This window comes from Sinohyriopsis cumingii, chromosome 5, assembly GCF_028554795.1.
Source record: "Sinohyriopsis cumingii isolate HCF-2022 chromosome 5, ASM2855479v2, whole genome shotgun sequence".
Classification (NCBI taxonomy): domain Eukaryota; kingdom Metazoa; phylum Mollusca; class Bivalvia; order Unionida; family Unionidae; genus Sinohyriopsis; species Sinohyriopsis cumingii.
The window spans coordinates 134836741-134855812 of NC_142965.1; the positions used below are offsets into that span (position 1 = coordinate 134836741).

At 32.4% G+C, this 19072-nt stretch overlaps 2 protein-coding genes across 6 annotated transcripts in view; one reads left to right on the plus strand and one right to left on the minus strand.

The window, feature by feature from the left end:
• LOC149800286 (uncharacterized) overlaps nucleotides 1-19072 on the minus strand; it is a 131549-nt gene that overhangs the window by 59928 nt on the left and 52549 nt on the right. Inside the window, exons 10-14 of the mRNA XM_089958378.1 lie at nucleotides 18686-18727; nucleotides 17792-17875; nucleotides 15409-15507; nucleotides 5921-6004; nucleotides 1964-2062 (exon numbers count right to left, since the gene is read on the minus strand). Coding sequence (XP_089814504.1) covers nucleotides 1964-2062; nucleotides 5921-6004; nucleotides 15409-15507; nucleotides 17792-17875; nucleotides 18686-18727 — 408 coding nt within the window. The remainder of the gene's footprint in view (nucleotides 1-1963; nucleotides 2063-5920; nucleotides 6005-15408; nucleotides 15508-17791; nucleotides 17876-18685; nucleotides 18728-19072) is intronic.
• LOC149800287 (uncharacterized) overlaps nucleotides 1-19072 on the plus strand; it is a 251662-nt gene that overhangs the window by 5071 nt on the left and 227519 nt on the right. The gene's annotated exons all lie outside the window — the stretch shown is intronic.

Consider the following 19072-nt stretch of genomic DNA (forward strand, 5'->3'; position numbering starts at 1 on the left):
AAATCCTTCCTGTTCTCATTAGTTTTCAATAGACAACAACCATAATTATCTTTTTGAATGCATCCTGTTTAATAACATAAGAAATTAACTTTATCACAGATTACCAGTAATGAATACTAATATTGATTCTGATACACTTTAACTACCAATGAACTGTACGCAGTAGATAAAAAAGCCATTTTGTTTCAAATGGAATTGAAGAAATGTATTAATACAAAAGATCCACAAACATAATTACTTTCTGTCCAATTATGTCTATAGATAAACGTTTACATACCAGAGCACAGTCAACACTATCACTCAGCTCCTAACCTTCCCTCATCCCTCTCATTTCATTATATGCATCACCGCCACCTGTCTTTAATTTTTCATGAACTCTTGCATGCATTGTCATTAATTAATTATGTTGATCTTATTAGCAATAAATTGTTTTATTTTTATAGAAAAGTTCTAACTAAAAAATTAAAAATGCAGATTGGAGTCAGATATAAGGATGACACAAAATATGGTCCATTTTAAATCTTGCCTTCAGGTTCTTTTCTGTGATACTTTAGGCAGCTATGTTATACATGATTGAGGTACGAAGACACGTGAGTGCGATATACATCTGAATTCTGACATTTATCAAAATGGCTACCATAGAATATGGTAGAATATTCACTGAGAACCCAAAGGCTATTTTCCTATAGATTTTATGTGCATATTGTAAATTTATTTGGAAAAGTTCAAACAACAGATTTATGTCAGGTCTGTTGCTCAAGCAAGATGTCGTCCATATTAAATATTTCATTCAAGATATTTTTCTGATATAATTTTAGGAATTGTGTCATAAACAGTAGGGATGCTATTTATTGTTTCTTTCATGAAATGAGGAGATGACATGCATATATCACTAATGGCCAAGTGAAAGCTAAACGCTGCACACTGAAAGAAACAGACAAATATTCTGCATCTGATTCTATGAATGATCTAAAATGAAAGGTTTTCTAGCCATGCATCTTCTAGAAAGTCCAACTTACCATATTCCAGTGTTATATAATGCATTCTCAAGAACTTTGCTTCATGGTCCCTCTGCATTGTTTTGTTATTTTTCAATATTTCCAATACGTGAATGGTAAAAATGCAAAAATAAAACTTTCACAAGAATACTGATTGTGTTCAGCAACTCATTGGTATATGGAAACAAATAAAATATACAGAGTCTGCTTATGGAGTCATGTCTTCAGTTTTAGAATTTGAGCAAGAAGTAATCTTGTACCTATGATTTAATATATTACACTTATTATGTGAGTCCTCTGAATTCTTAGTTCAAGCGGATTTAGCTAAGTGTTGAACTTAGTCATCTGCTGGTTTTGTGCTGAGTTAACTCAAAAGCAAGCCAATGATGTTGTAAAAGTCTTGCTTCTAGTTCTGAACAGCAATAAATACAGAAATATTGTGGGTTTCTGTAATTAACATGAGGAAATGGATTCATGGATGCTACTCTCGATTAGGCTTTCTTTTATGTAACTTGTATTTACAGCTGTTTTTCAAGATTCCTTGACTCATTTATGTTTTATTTACCATGTAGATTACGGCATGGATAAATCCTTGTCAGATATAAAAAGAAAACATAATTACTCTAAGGTATTTGGTTTAATTTTATTTTCTATAAGAAGGTATGCGATCAATTTCAAATTGATTTGAAAGATTCCAGAATTTGAGAATGTTCAAAGAGGTTTAAGCTAACTAAAATTTTGAATTCTTAAGACCATTATGATAAAGATTATGCTCAAAAAGAGTTCATAAAGTTCTCTTTTTTGGTGGCAGTTATGAAAATCACGTTTCTAGAGGAAACAAACAGAATTTATTTCAAAATATCAGAAACATTTATCTGACTTTGCATCATTTTAAGAAAAATAATATATCAAGCATTCCTCAATAAATAAACCAGGTCTATAAAATTTATTTATAAAAATGATACCTTTCTTTGAGTTTTCTTATCTCTTCCTCAAGTGACCCCATCTCCTCTTTATGGCTTATTGTTAGAGCCACCTTCTCATTCTCAGACTCTTCTAGTTTCCTGTAACAGGATAAATACTCTAGATTCTCTCTCTGCAAATCTCAGAAAACATGTGAAATATAAACCTATATTATTACAAATTTTAAATTAATGAAACCCATACAAATAGAGGAAATGTAATAATTGTAATATGTTGAATAAACTGTTCATTTACCTCCAGAAACAAGTTTTACCTACTTAAAAGAAACCAAAAAAGACAACAGACTAACGATATCGAAATTATGTAAAGATTGCAGTCAGCATGGGAAGAAACTTAAAAGAAATTAAGCCAAGCTTTTATACAAAAGTAATTTATAATCATAATTTCAGAAAGGCAGCTAGTGCTACTGTGCTGCAAAGGAAGGACATCAAATGTTTTAGAAACAAAATATGGCAATTGTGTGTGTGTGTGTAACAAGAAATAGATACTTGCACACTTTGGCTGGACACTGTTATGCAGCATGTTCATATAAAAGATATTTGGAATAATGGCTGTCTAGAATAAAAACTCGTTTTGCAAGATTTTCTGCTTCATCCGATCTTTGCAATTCCTATCCATATCATAATATAAATCAGTTGTAAAATCCAATATACAATAATGCAGAATTATAATTACTATATTTTGTATGAGATAATTTATTTTTCAACTCAAAAGCATAGATATGATTGGCTAAAAAATAAAGCATATACTACACTACAGTTTGAAAATAACCAAATAGCATAGGCTAACCAATAAACATTTTATAGTATCAGTGTTCTTTCATATTTCATACATGTGTCTGAAGTATACTGGATCTGAATCATTCACATTTCTTTTTGACCTTCCACTCCATGATTTTGGATAGATAAGAAAGGCTAATTTCTAAAAACTGCATTTGTCCACTCTAGCATAGAGTGTCTGTCACACCTCTTAGAAATACATATGAGATGTGCTAAAGAGAATGGACGAAAGAGAGAATCATTACCTTTTCATCTGAACAAGGTATCAAACACATTTTAAAGCATGCCCAATGATACGACACTTAACATCAACCAAGACAGTGTCAACATGGTGTCTAGATATGCTCCAACCACGCATTAAGCTATGAGTTTTAGTTCTCAAGGATATACTGGTCCACCAACAATCCTGATGTGTTAAAATGGCAGTGTCCATAACTACTTGTGTCCATAACTACTTTGAATAATTTACCATAGTTCCAAAATAATTTTACAATTAGCACTCTCTATTTCCACTGAATAATCCAACTGAATGTCTTTAATCTCAAATAATATCTAAATACAATATAAAATCCATCTGCAGACATGATCTTACAACACAATTACAAAAAATAAGAATGATTAAACTGCCCAATCCTAGCCATTTATATACCAGCGAAAAAAACTAAAACACGTACACTATTACTACTGCTACATGACAAAGTGCAAATCCCCGACAGCATAAAATATTACATGATTTAACCCATCCAATGGGAATTAACATAATTCTTGTAAGACACCACCTGACTGACCTGTCCAATGGAAAAAACCTATAACTTGCTATCATATTTACTAATAATTATAATATTAATAACCGTCAACATGTACGTAAGCATCAATTTATATATTCTATGCAATAGCACGTTCTTTAATATCTTAAAATAGAAATTATGCACATACAAAATTTCAACTAAAGATAATCAATATACATTATTAAAATGAATAAATATTACAAAAATTATAGATATGCATAACCCCTACCCTCACAAGAAAAAAGATTTATGCAATAAAGCATTCTTTTTTATATTAATCAAAACATAAATAATAACAATGAAATTACACAGGAAGCTCTACAATAATTCTACAATAATATATACAAAATAAAGAACTCCTATACATGTTAAAGTGCATGGGTAATAACATTTTCTCTTTCCTTGATGTGCAAATGTTAATGTTGCATTCTTGCAACACCAAATTCAGTCTCAACAGTCTGAGTTTTAGTTTCATTTTTTTGTGAAAGAAAGGGTTTGTGGTCACTATATACAATAATCGTAGAAGGTGCAGAATTAATATAAACTTCAAAGTGTTCTAAAGCCAAAATTAAAGCCAAACACTCCCTCTCGATAATCAAGTAATTTCTCTGGTGCTTATTTAATTTTTAGAGAAACAGTACACTGGATGATTCAGGCTATTTTAACTTCCTGAATTAATATGCTACCAATCACTACATCACTTGTATCAACAGACATCTTAAATGAATGGTTGAAATCTGGGGAAGAACGAACTGGATGTGCACATTTAAATATAGGCTTTAATTTATTGAACGCCTCCTAACATTTATTAGATCAATGAAACTTGGTCACCTTACTCAATAACATAGTGAAGGGCTCAGCAATTATAGAAAAAACTGAGCAAAATTTCTGATAATATCCAGCCATACCCCAAAATCGCATAAATTGCCTTTTACTGGAATTCAGAGATAGCTTTAACCTTAGCTTCAAAAGTCTTAACTTGGCCATGTCCCACAATACGTCCTAAAAACGTAAAAGAAATTCAGCAGAACTCGTGTTATTTAAAATAATTGTGAAATTTGCCTCACTCAATCACAAAAAGAATTTCCGAACAGTTTCTAGGAGATCTTTCTGGGAATCACTGTAAATAATGACATCATTGATGTATGCATCACATCCATCTATACAAGATGTAATCATGTTCATTAAGCGCTGGAATGTAGAGGGAGATTTTTCATGCCAAATGACATGACTTTGTCTATGTCTTTTCCATCTGGAGTTATAAAGGCCAAAATTTCTTTACTCTGTCCATAAGCGGAGTCTGCCAGAATCCTTTTAAAAAAAGGTCAAACCTAGTGACATATTCTGTTTCCAATTCTGTCAATTCAGTCATCAATTATTGATATTGGAAATGAGTCTGTTTGGCGACACTGTTCACTTTTCAGGAGTCAGTGCACATATGGAAAATTTTATCTGGTTTCAACACAAGAATGCAGTGTCCAGAACTTCTTTGAATAATTCATAATAGTTCCAAAATCATATTATAGTCCAATGAACACTCTCTATTTCCATTGAATAATCAAAACAAATGCTTTTCCTCTCAAATAATATCTAAATAAAACATAAAATACCTCTGCAGACTTGATGTTGCAACATGAACACAAAAAATTAGAATTATTAAACTGCCCAGTCCTAGCCATTTATATCCAGGCAAAGAGACTAAATCATGCACATTATCACTACTGCTACCTGATATATCACAAATCCCCAACATCATATAAAACTCACTTGACTTAACCCATCCAATGGGAACTAACTTAATTCTTCTAAGATAACATCTGACTGACCTGGCCAAAGGAACAAGCAGGAAATTTGTTAAAATATTTACTAATAGATCTATTATCAATATCTGTCAACACATATGTAAGCATCCATCTATTTATCCTATGAAAATTGCAAAAATTAGAGAGATACATAGCAGTAAATATTTCAAATGTATAAACTTGCACAAAAAGAATGATCAAATTATTCATGTGTGCATTTTACATTTTTTCTATAATGTTATTGATAATAATAGCATTCTTTTATTCCATGCTTTTGCCTCTTTGTCATAGTAGTTGTATCAAGCTGTTCAAACTCCATAATATCAATGATTCTGAAAAACAAGACCTAATAATTAGCTAAACCATAACTGTTTGCAACTTTTGATTTAAAATAAATTAACATGACCAAAGAATGTCTTTAAAACAAAGGAAAGGTATATGGTTCATTTAAAATATTAAGGAGAAGACAAATGGAATTTCATTTAGCACATTATGAAACAGAATAATATTCTAGATCAAATCATGGAGGACCTTAAATGTATTTATTCCCCCAAAAATATGAAACAAACTTTTTGCATTCTTCCTTTACAAGGTCTTTTTCTTTCTGCTCTGTGCTTGCCACTTGATGTTGCAACTGTTCCTGTTCCTTTGTTCTGTGAAAATATAATACCATGATATATTATAACGCTTATATAAAAGTGTCAAAAATATTTGTGGTTTATTCCACAGCTCCAGAAATGTCACTTGTGTCACAACTCTAGGTCTTAAAATAAGTAACAGAAAGAAGTGAAAACAACAATGAAGTAAAATCAACAAACAATTTATTTCTCTAAGGTACAAAGTGAAAATTTAAGAGACACAGTATTCTGAATTAAATCCCAAATAATTCTTTATGTTCTATCAAAGTTATAAATACTGAATGTTCTGAATGATATCCAATAGGCATTTATGTCCTGATGTGCCACACTGATGCAATCCAAACTGTATTTGACTTAGATTAAAGATCCAAACTAATATCTTAATCCAACGTCAATGAGCACTTATTAATTTCAATGAACAATTTAAATAAATCATTCCTCCTGAAATATATCTGAACACAACTTTGAAAACAAATCGATTCCAGAGACTGATCTTAAAATACATCTAATTATTTTTCATCATATACATTTTCACTTGACCTACATGGAAAACTCCAATCAAGTTGCAAACAAGTCTGTTTTTAGAATATTCTGAACTCAAAAGGCTGGATCAACATCGTATTTACTGGTCTCCCTAAACACAGTAATGTACAGTAATGGGCAGTCAAGGACAGTAATAGAGATAAAAATACTTTAATGTAAAAGAAATTCCAGGAATGGAGTACAATTAAATTAAAACTAGATTTCTAATACAGTTTGTTATTGATATTGCTTAACCATTTACATTAACATGAAAATTTATGGCGCGTTGTAACAGAACTCCAACTTGAATGTACAGTGAGGTATATATACAATGAAAACAATTATATATTTTTTATAAATGTATAGGCATGGAGCATAATTATATTTATTTATGTAAGTCCCAAGTTTATTGACTTTTTTATAATTTTAATTTTCTAACTTTTTGTTTAAAATATTTAGTTAAGGTAATAGAGAGGAAAGGCAGTAATGGACCCAGAATTACAGTAATGTAAGATATGCATTATGCACTGAGAATATAGAGATTATATATTTTTGCTCAATTGTGTAAAAAAAAATCTATATCTTTATTATTTAGCTTTTTTCTTGTTGTTCTTGTTATTATTCCACTATTGACATTTATATTTTTTGGGGCTTGTGAATGGTATATAAATATATGGTGACAAAAAATAACGGAACTTAATATACTTATTGTTTCATTTCTGTCTCCACTGATGAGACCTTTTAAGTGCGTGAGTTTAATAGAGGTATGAACAATTATAAATAAGAAGGTTGCAGTCAAAATGAAATTCAATTTGCTATTCATTGTGTTAAAATTCTTGATCTTGTGTTCATTTGTGATATCTTGGATATTATCATAATAATAAAAGGAATGGTAAAGGAAAGAACAAGAAATAGTTTCATTGCGGTGATGTAAGAAAGCTTGAGAGTCAGACTGTCTTTTATGTGAGGTATATCTTCTATTTTGATTGCTTATATATTGTCAAGTTTCTATTTTGAATTATTTTCTTTACATCATTATAATATTATGATTATTTCATTCTTGCTGCAACTTTCTACGAGCTGTCAGTACAAACTTTCATTTCAGCATGCAAGCTTCCTGGTATCTTTGTTCAACATTATAAATTATCTACATAAAATTCTAAACTTCTTATAAAATGTATCACTTGGCATTTATGATTGACTGATTGATTATTTTTTAATGGCGCATCAGCACTGTAAGGCTATTTAGCGCCAAACAAAATGTTATGTGCATAATCCTTTAAAAATTATAAAAAGTCTCATATTGACCAACGATATAAAAAACATAGTTGAAATCAAAACGGTAAGATGGTAACGGTGCAAAATAAAGCTTCCCGATCAACTGGGGAATGTAATTACTCAGAGTTAATGAAAAATGATGAAAAGGTATTAAAATAGCACAGTATATATATTGCATAAAACTGCACAAGGTGATAGCATAAAAGTTAGAGTTTAGAGTAAATATTTACTGCTTTCAGGAACTCTATGAGTGATGTTTATAGTATCAAAAGGTTCTTTCATGTCATGCACAATGTAATAACGATCGCGCGTAGGTTGCAGGTCAAAACACTCTATCATAAAGTGCTTGACAGTGAATGGTTCATTGCAAGAAACGCACAGTGGTGGGTCTTCACCTTTTAGTATGTGGGAGTGGGTGATGTAAGTATGACCAATTCGGATTCTTGCAATGACTATCTCCTCCCTACGAATAGCCCTGCAGGAAGGAGTCGATTTTCCTAGAGTTGGCCTGATTGCATGAAGTTTGTTATTTACAGCATCATTCCATGATGCCTGCCACTTCTGACATATGGACTTTCTGATACTAGGTTTAAAATCAGTATACGGTATTTTAAAATCAGATGGTTCTAGAGTAAGGGCCATTTTAGCAGCATGATCAGCTTTTTCGTTACCTTTAATACCAATATAGCTAGGTAACCAACTGTATATTATATCGTGGGAGACACTCATCTCGGTATTTTTGACAAGTATGTTTTCCAATAATGGATTCTTCAGTTTTCTATTGTGTAGTGACTGAAGTACTGATAGTGAGTCGGAGAAGATAATACTGTTTAAAATACGTTTACTTGCTGTATGTTGCAGAGCAAGGTCTACTGCTCTGACTTCGGCTGAAAAAATTGATGTTCCATTTGATAAGCGAACTTGCGTTGTCTGATTTCCACAGATGAAGGCTGCAGCAGCCTTTTCCTCATCCTTTGATCTGTCGGAATAAATTCTTGTGTAGTTTTTAAATTCAGTGAGGAGTTCTTGATAACAGTTGTGGAAGACAGAAGGGTTTGTCTCAGATTTTTTTCCATCGTGTAGTGTAAAAAGTACTTTTGGTTGTTTAAGTAGCCAGGGCAGTGTTTCGGAGATGGACGTTTTCTGAATTTTAGAAAGATCAATTTTTGCACTGTCAAGGCTGGATGATATTCTAATGCCAAAGGAAGGTATGGCGTTTGGTTTATTTTCGTATAAGGTTTTGTATCTGGTTTGAAAAACAGCCGAAAAAGCAGGATTCTGAGGGTTTGATTTTAATTTGAGAGCATACTGTGCGGAAAGCATTTCTCTACGATGTGATAACGGTGGTTCGTTCGCTTCAACTAGCAGGCTTTCACACGGGGATGTTAAATGCTCCCAGAGCCAGTCTTATTTCCTGATGATGAATTGGATCAAGCAAATTATGATACGATTTTCTGGCTGAACCATACACAACGCAACCATAGTCCAGTTTGGAGCGAATAAACGTTCTGTATAAATTTAGGATGACTTTTCTATCAGCACCCCAGTCAGTGTGCACTACTACTTTAAGTAGGTTAAGTACTTTTAAGCATTTAGCTTTTAAGTTCTTTAGGTGTGGAATAAAGGTCAGTTTTCTGTCAAAAATTATACCTAAAAATTTTGTTTCCTCAACAACTGGAATAGGTGTTCCATCCAGCGTTTCGGTTCATCGTGATGTCTTCGTAACTGACAGAAATGCATGCATACCGTTTTTGATTTCGAGAATTTGAAACCATTTGCATTGGCCCAATTTTGAATTTTGTTTATATTTTGCTGCAGTTGTCTTTCAATTGTATGCATGTGCTTTGATCAATAACATATTAGAAAATCATCAACGTATAACGAGCAATCCACACCAGGAGCCAAACACTTGGTGATGCTATTAATTTTGATGTTAAAAAGCGTCACAGATAAAATACTGCCCTGGGGCACACCCATCTCTTGCTCGTGCAGATCTGAGAGGGTACAGCCCACTCGTACCTTGAATTCTCTGTCGGAGAGAAAGTTGGATATGAAATAGGGCAGATGACCTTTTAGATCTAGACCGTGCAGGTCGTTTAGTATCCCGTACTTCCATGTCGTGTCATAGGCCTTTTCTAAATCAAAGAAAACCGCTACTAAATGTTCTTTCTGAATAAATGCATCGCGAATAAATGTTTCCAGTCTAACCAGATGATCATTGGTGCTATGGCCATATCGAAAGCCACTTTGGAAAGGAGATATTAAATTGTTAGTTTCCAAGTACCAGACAAGCCGAGAATTGACCATTCGTTCCATTGTTTTGCACACAGAGCTTGTGAGTGCAACTGGTCGATAGCTGTTGGGGTCTTCGCTATCTTTACCGGGTTTGGGGACTGGTATTACAGTTGCTTCTTTCCAGATTTTTGGTACATTGCCAGTAATCCATAAATCATTGAAGAGTTTCAAAAGAGATGTTAATGATGATTCTGGAAGGTGTTTCAAAAACTGGTAATGTATTTCGTCAGGCCCAGCGGATGTATCATGGGCTTTATCTAAAGCATCCCTAAGCTCCGATAGTGAGAACAATTGATTATAACTTTCTGAGTTGTTGGATGTGAATTTTAAACGTGACTTTTCTTTTTGAGTTTTAAGTTTTCGGAAGGCTTCTGAATAATTAGATGATGATGAATTTTTGGAGAAACTGTCAGCAAGAGTATTTGCAATGTCACGTTTTGAACTAAAGTTGTTATTGTTCAGTGTCAGATGTCGGAGAGGGTTTTGTTTTCTCTTTCCGTTTATTTTGCGTATAGTGTCCCAAACTTTCTTAACAGAGGAATGAGAGTTTAAAGAAACATATTTCTTCCATGACGCTCTTTTACTTTCTTTGATTGTGCAGCGAGCTTTGGCCTGGACAATGTGATATATATTTAAGTTTTCAGGTGTCGGATGATTATTTAATTTTTTTAATGCTTCTTGGCGTAGTCTAATTGCTTCCTTACATTCCTTAGTGACCCAAGGTTTTTGTGTTCTTTTACAATACGGCGAGGACTTGGGAATGGATTTTTCTGCAATCTCTATTAAAATAGATGTAAAATGCTGAATAGGGTCATTAATATTGAAAACTGTATCTGCATTCAGCCTAGTTTTACAGAGTGTTTCAAATTTAGTCCAGTCGGCCTTCTTTATATTCCATTGTGGAATTACGTCATCAATTGTAGAATTAATATTTTCAAGGAATATTGGAATGTGATCACTGCTGTGAAGGTCATCAGCGACCTTCCATTCGTAGTCCAAAAGCAGCGAAGGTGAACAAATTGTCAAATCGATGCACGTATATGTACCCATTCCTGGGTATAAATATGTTGGTGTTTTGGTGTTATATAGACACAGATCGTGTCTAGAAATAAAGTCTTCAACTTTGTGACCTCTGTCACTTATATGATTTGATCCCCATAAAATGTTATGGGCATTAAAGTCCCTCAGTAAAACAAATGGCGCGGGAAGCTGTTGAACAAGGTCGTCTAATTCGTTTGGTACTAGGTTAGTGTTTGGTGGTAAGTAAATAGAGCAAAATGTAATCACTCGATGAAGAGTGACGCTTACAGCAATGGCTTGTAAATTTGTGTTTAAAGGGATGATGCTATGAGGGGCTCTGTTGTTCACAATAAAAGAGACTCCTCCTGAGGCCCTGTCAACATTTTAAGAGTAGTTGTTAAACAGGGAGTAGTTTTTAAGTGTGATGTTATCTGTAGTTTTCAAAAATGTTTCCTGAAGACATAGTACTGCAGGATCATGTTCATTTAAAAGCAGAAGAATATCATGGTAGTTGACTTTAAGTCCTCTACAGTTCCATTGTAAAATGGTGTTCTTCATTACAACTTTATATTGAAGATTCTGGAGCTAGGTTAGACCTTTCGCGGAGGCAATCTGTTTGGTTATTTATCTGGAGGAAGTACAGGGGTGTATTTTTTGTTGTTAGGTCTGGAGCTACCTTGAGTACATGGAGCAGATTCTTCTGCATCCATGTCATCTAAGTCTCCAAACCTACTGTGCAGCTTGATGGGGTCATTAGACCCCTTTTGCAGCCTATTTGTTTGTGACTTTATCTTGCTATTTGGTGATCTTGGTGGTGGAGTATTGCTGAGTGTTGTTTGCGTCGATGTTGAGTTTTTCTGGGGGTTTGTAGTACGGGATGTTCGAGTCGGAATGGGATTCAGGTGGGTTCGTTTGAGTTTGGGTGTCTTTCGTTGCTTTTTGGCTGCTCTTCACTACAGTTGAGAAGGATGGGCCGGGGAGTGATCTAGCTTGAACAAGCTTCCTGGCCTCTGGATAGGGGATGTTGGATGTGTATTTAACCCTCTGGATTTCCTTCTCCTGTTTCCATGTGTCGCATTAGCATTGTGTTCCTTGCCGCAGTTGATGCAATGCTGAGTGGCTTTGCACTCTGATTCCCGATGGGAGGGGTTGCTGCATCGGCCGCATATTTGACTTCTAGAGCATGTCTTCATGAACTTGGCATTTATAATAAACCTATCACTTCCTTTATATGCTACCAAACGTGAAAAGGAGAGATAAAAGAATAATAAATAATATGTTCTCAAGCACATATATGCCCCGTTTTTGTAATATTAATAACATTAAATATTAAAAACAATTAATAACACTACTGTTTATTGATTTGTAATACATGTATTAAATTCAATTAAACTTGGTAAAGTAGATGTTTCTATTATTGGGTTGATTTATTTATGACACTGACTGCAAAATGGTGATTGTTTAGTCTATAAATTAATGTTATATCTTTCAATCTTATAATTGAGCCTCTGATAAGAAAGATTCACAAAATCTCAATTGATATTATTAGTTGCCAGTTTCTTATCAATATGTATATGTTTCTTGTAATTCCAGTGTGTATATTTATGGTGATTTTGTTCTTTATTGCTGTTCATATGTAAGAAGCAAAAGTAAATAATTATTATATAAATTAAATTTGTTATATTTTTCATTTTAATGAAAACATTGGTGTTTATTTGTAATGATGTTCTTGCAAAACATTTGTAAAAGGTTTTATCATATTTTTATGAGAAAGGGATGTGCTAGGATTTATATTAATATCATCCTGTAAGATTGGTTATGCTTTCTTTTAAAACAATTTATATCCAAGGGACAAAACTGTAAATTTTATAAAACCAGGTATTTCAATATGAAGGAAATTTAATAATAATTATGCCTACCAATCTTAAAATGTGGGGCTGTAAGGTATATAAAATGTCTTGAAAATGGTCAATGAAATGTACTGAAAATAAACAACATTTAAATAGTTTACTCAGTTCAATGTCTGATCATATTAGGTGTGATAAAACATTTAATCATGGTGAAATGCACTTAGCTTCACTTATACCAACCAATACAGGAGAGTCTTCTATTTTCTGACCCATCTTTCATACATGGTAGATCTAAGTTTAAAAATTGACAATGCTTTCTTCTCACAGATTGCCAGTCATTTCGCATATGAAGAAACAGAAAACTTGATTGTCAGCTCAGATGACAAAACTGCGATTCGTAAAGGTTTAATGCGGTCTTTCCTAGGAATGACACATATTGTTTGTACACTTTGCTTGAAGAAAAATTTCACTAATTATATAAAAAATAGGGTCAGCATCAACGTGAAAGACAGAAAGTCAATTGTCCACAACTTTGTCAGTCATGAAGGAATTTCACAGGTGGATAATTCTGTAGTATTACAAGAAAGAATAAAACATGCAACATGTCATTTTGAAATAGCATAGGGTTTCCAGCCATATTTTGTAAAACAAATTTTACCAGTTCTGAAAGGTCATGTTAATTTTCCTCTGAAGGTAAAACGTGGATAAACATTGATTGCAAGAGGCAATTTCAAGCTGGCATGCCATTATAAGCATCACTGAACTTTTTTTGACATATGGTGCCAAAAAAAGAAAATAAACATATAAGAAGCAATTACTTAGAAAAATTTCTCAAAGACATGAATACAAATAAGCAAACAGTAATGTCTGCAAATGGTAAGATCACCATACTAAAGACATCTTCAGGAGGGAGAAAACCTCACCAGAGAATGGATGAGAGGCAAACTCAGTAAGATGAGAACAGACACACACACACACACACACACACACATATATATATATAATTCTATTTTGTAATACTGTCATTAAAACATGTTCTGAACTTTAATAAAACAATTTAACCATCCTGTTATTTATTAATTTTGCATCTAAGTCCATACAATAAAATTATATATTTAATGTTCATTTTACTTAACTGTTTAGTGTCAATCCAAATTTTTTCACAATGTGTTGTATATACTGTACATATTGTGCATAACAGTTAGAAGAAATCAAGATAAATTAGTTCTGTAACTAAATGAATTACCTTCTCTAGATAAAGTCTTTATTGTTTTAATTATTATTATTTATATTTTTGATAATTTTATTACATTGTTGTATTTCCTCACATTTTTTTAAAATAATGAATTTAATTCGTAATTAGAAAAATAAATGACCCCAAACTGGATACATACATACATACTAGGTACCATGGTATAGTCTCCCTTACTATATTTTATGAAGTGGCATACCATTGATAAATTGCATATCAATGTCAGTGGATGAACAACAACAAACAGTAAAAAAAGCTTAAATTCCTGTAATTTAGTGAAATCCATTATCAATACTATATGTGCAAAATTATTAATTTCTCGCTCTATTACTAAATTTTTTTTTATATTACTGTACTTTTGTCTCCATTACTGTACATTACTGTGTTTAAGAAGACCCATATTTACAACTTGTGATCATGAACAAAAGTTAGCTATCTAACCATGTTGTTTACAAATAATCATTATCTTAAAGTTCAATCTCCAATCATGGACAAAAAGTTAGGCACAACATATAGATATAAATAATACTTGCACTAAGACATTTCATTCTGATCCAACAACTGATATAAAATACAACATAACCGGACTGTTTGAAATGCCGGGTTCTAGTGCTTGGCATAAGTTTGATATTCTTGGTTTATCTTTACTTATAGCTAATGCATTTCAGAAACAAAATGAAGAAATCAAGGAAATATATAATGAATATTTATGTTATGCATTTAAATCAAATAAGTAAATTATTATGTACATGTTAGACAAAAGTTTTTTTTCCTCCTATTAAAGATAAGAAGCATCAGCCTTATATAAGATTGTGTTTCGTACATATGCATGCACTATAATATTAATTTTTTAGGTGGACACAAAGCTATTTGTTGAAATTACATTCAGGTGCAAACAAACTTAACTGCATAGTTGTCACACTGTGTTTGGCACCCTGGGGCTAATTCTATGGTGTTAATAGGTCATATAGAGTTGATTAGGTTCCTCCAATTTGATGGCTTCATGGCAAATTTTTCTGGCCCTGGTGCTATAATTGGATTAATGCTAAGTCTGTACACACATGAAGTATGAAATTAGACAACCTGTGACCATATAATTCTTCATTTAATAAAACATCTATAAACTTGCAAAGTTGTATATAAAAAAAATATTTAGTGTTATCCATTACAGTATGAAAACACAAAGTCCAGTGAAGTGATACCTTTCCTTCAGTCCTCGTATCTCGTCCTGAAGATTCTTGATCTCCACTTGATGGTTTTGGTTTAGAGTGGATTTCTCTTTCATATACTCCTCAGATTTCCTATTCAACAAGAAATATAACAAATAATCAAAATTTGCTGCATGCAAATATGAGTATGCATTTGAGATTTTAACCTAGAAGGCCACCTAAATCAATTTTAATCTCTACCCTGACCCTCACACTCACCCCACAAAAGTTTTGGTAATGCATTTGATATACAGAGTAAATTTATTTCTTATTAGTCTAAAAACAGTTTTACTTAAGTACAATAAATAAAAATATATAACTAAGATTCTGAAAAATATCAAAATACATAAAACTTTGCTAAAGTTGTAGCATCAGATTAAAGACAATTAAAATGAGTGTTTTGTACGAAAACCATTCATATTCTAAATTTCAAACAAATCACATGACATCTAAGGCCCACTGATTGTGGTTTTCCCAAGTGTTCCCCAATACTTATTTTCAGAATTCTTCTTACATGCTTTCTGCCATTCTGGGATAAATAATTGTCCAATAAGCCCATGAAAATTATTGGTATTTTTATCCCCTGTGAAAGACTTTAATGTCTAATTCTTGAAGTAAGAGATGATTGACATGTTCAGAAACCATATAGTATTTATAGTTTTAAAGAAAATAGAAAGTATGATTAAATAATGTTAGAACTATATGCTCTAAGTTTAACTAAACAAACCAAAATGAAGACAAAAGAAAATGAAAGAAATTAAAAAATGTTATATTATGATTTTTTTTTAATGTTCCATAAAATATACTGATCCAAAGAAGGAAAGCATCATTTGGAAAATAGATATCATTAATTTGTTGTAAAATAGTTCTATGCTGGCATCATGTGGATATCATTAATTTGTTGTAAAATAGTTCTATGCTGGCATGATGTGGATATCATTAATTTGTTGTAAAATAGTTCTATGCTGGCATCATGTGGATATCATTAATTTGTTGTAAAATAGTTCTATGCTGGCATGAGATTTTTCAGAAATCATGCAAATGGTAAATCTTCACACTTCGTCCCTACAAACAGATGGACGGACAGACAGAAGGTTTAACATTCTTCCAGTTAAAGCCTCATGATAAGAAACAGCTTTTGCTGATTACTGTTTTGAAATTATTATTTAAAATTTAGATTTAACAGAGCGATGCTTTTCTATATTATCCTCATCTTACTGTGATTCACTGATACATCCATTAATCTGGCATTTTGATAACACTGAAAAGGATTCATTATGTTCTCTCTCTATCTCACTCAAACACATATGCACACCCACAGTTCAATTTAATATGAAAATGTTCAAAACTGCGAAGCATTTTAATGCCAACAATATGAAAAACAAAAAACTGAGGAGATATATGCAAAGGATCCTATTTTGCAACAGATAACAGAGCTAATAAACCACGCTGAAACCAGGTTCCTACAAACTCAAGTATACTTGAAAGATATCATCGAATTTGCGGCCTAAACATACCATCTTGTAGGAATGAATTAGGTCGGATACTAAATTGTTGTAAATAAAAGTTCATCTGTAATATTCTTAAGCTCACAAAATAAACTATTCATGTAAAACAAGAATCCAAGAAGTTAGGAATTACTTTTATAAAGAATAGTTTGCAAATATTTCGATGAAATTTGCTCAAAATTTTAAAATTGTAAAATTTGTTTAAAAAAAGTAGAACCAAAGTACTAGTCGTGAATGGAGATGGGATTCATATCATTGCATGTATACTGTGTTGGACAGTTCCATAAATGCAGTCTATTTTTCAGCCCTTTGCATTACTGCAGATTGTTTATTAAAGCTTTTTTATATGATATATCAGAAGTGGTTTTTATCTCTCACAACAGGCCTAATGTATTTGTTTCCAAAATGGGAGATCCAAAAAATGTAAATAATGACTGAGGGATAAAATTGCTAGCTGTGTTGGAAAAATATTTACTAAGAAGCTAAATCGAAGACTGTCCAATTGGTCTTCCAAAAATGGCTTGTTGGATTTCAAAAAGGACATCACAATACATTTCATTTGTATGTACATTCTTTTATACATGAAAGGTACACATGCAGTGAACATAATATGCAATATGTATTATTGTTTCTTGTGTATTGTCATATGGTTGTAAATAATGGGGTGTTGCCAAATGTAAAAATATCAAACTAAACTACACCAAACATTGAATCTGCAACACTTTGATTACTAATCTGTTTCATTTCATTTTCTTTCAAAAGTTGTGGTTTTTCTCTTTTCTAAAATGGATTGAGCAACCAATAAAAAATATGCGACTTCATAAGATATATATGTATGCACAGACACACATTTGTTGAGATACATCTACCTAAGAAGGGCCTGTTCACTGGCCTTCCTCTCATCTTCTAGCTGTCTGGTCAATTCATTAATCTTGGCTTCAGCAGACCTTAAGCTGAAAATAAAGATTGACAATAGGTGTAAAGGTCTACAAATATTCCCTTAGAGGAAAGAACTGTATTCACTCTGTACAAAAAGAACAGAGATCATGCCTATTTATGTGTGCATTGTGTCTAACAAGCCATTTACTCATTTGCACCATGTCTAATATATCCTTCAAATATATATATAGAGCATCGCTTCAAATTACAATTTTAGGTGATTTGTATACATGTATGGTGGTCTTTGATTTCAGCTGACCCACTTCAGGGGGAAGAGTACATATATGGGAACAAAGGTGTGTGTGTTTAACTATAGAAAAAAGCACATGCATTTCTTTTCAGCTGCATTCTTCTGGATGAACTTGTGTCAAAAGAAATTTCTTTTTATGGGATATTATAACAAATTAGTCTTAGGATATTCACAAAATGGTAAACAGATTTTTAGAACATAAGGCAGTGTAAATGACATGTTATTCATTCACGAGCTCTCTGGAATGTATTTGCAACAACAAGAAAATAAATAAACAATATAATGGTTTATTAAAGTCAGGGAATAGGAGACAATTTTACAGGAGTAAGCATCATATATTCTTTTGAGGTTTCAATACATTTGAAAATTGAACTGATGAATATGTCGCTAGAACGCCTTCTGGTAATATCCATACTCTTCCCCATACTAACGTATTGAGTAGTTATCATCCAATATCATGCCACATTCAAAATTATTAATTCTTTTTCATCTAAAGCAGCAATTAAAAAACCACTTGTTAAAGTGTTTCTTATATTTCCATATGCTGAAATCATTATCTGAGTTACTTCCGTACCTTTGGGGTTCTTCTTCAATTGTTCCCTTCTCTTGCACCAGACTGAAGATTTGAAAAAATCAGTAAATTAGGGGTAAGGAGAAGATGCAATGCATTTTATTCTCTGCATAACGTAAACCAGCTCTTGAAAGAATGCTGTTATGCATATGTAATTTATACTGTTCTTGACTTTTGTCCATGATTAAGGGTTGTAGATAGATATTTTTCATCTGTGACTTTTTTCATAATTGTAATAATTAAACTAAAATTCGAGTTCTACTAAAGTTCGAGTTCAAGGACCAACCAATCCTTATTAGTGTAATTTTGCAATAGTTTTCCAGAAAATACTACTGCATTGTAAGTCAAGTGAAATATGTATAAAGAGGGGTTTGGTAAACAAATTATACA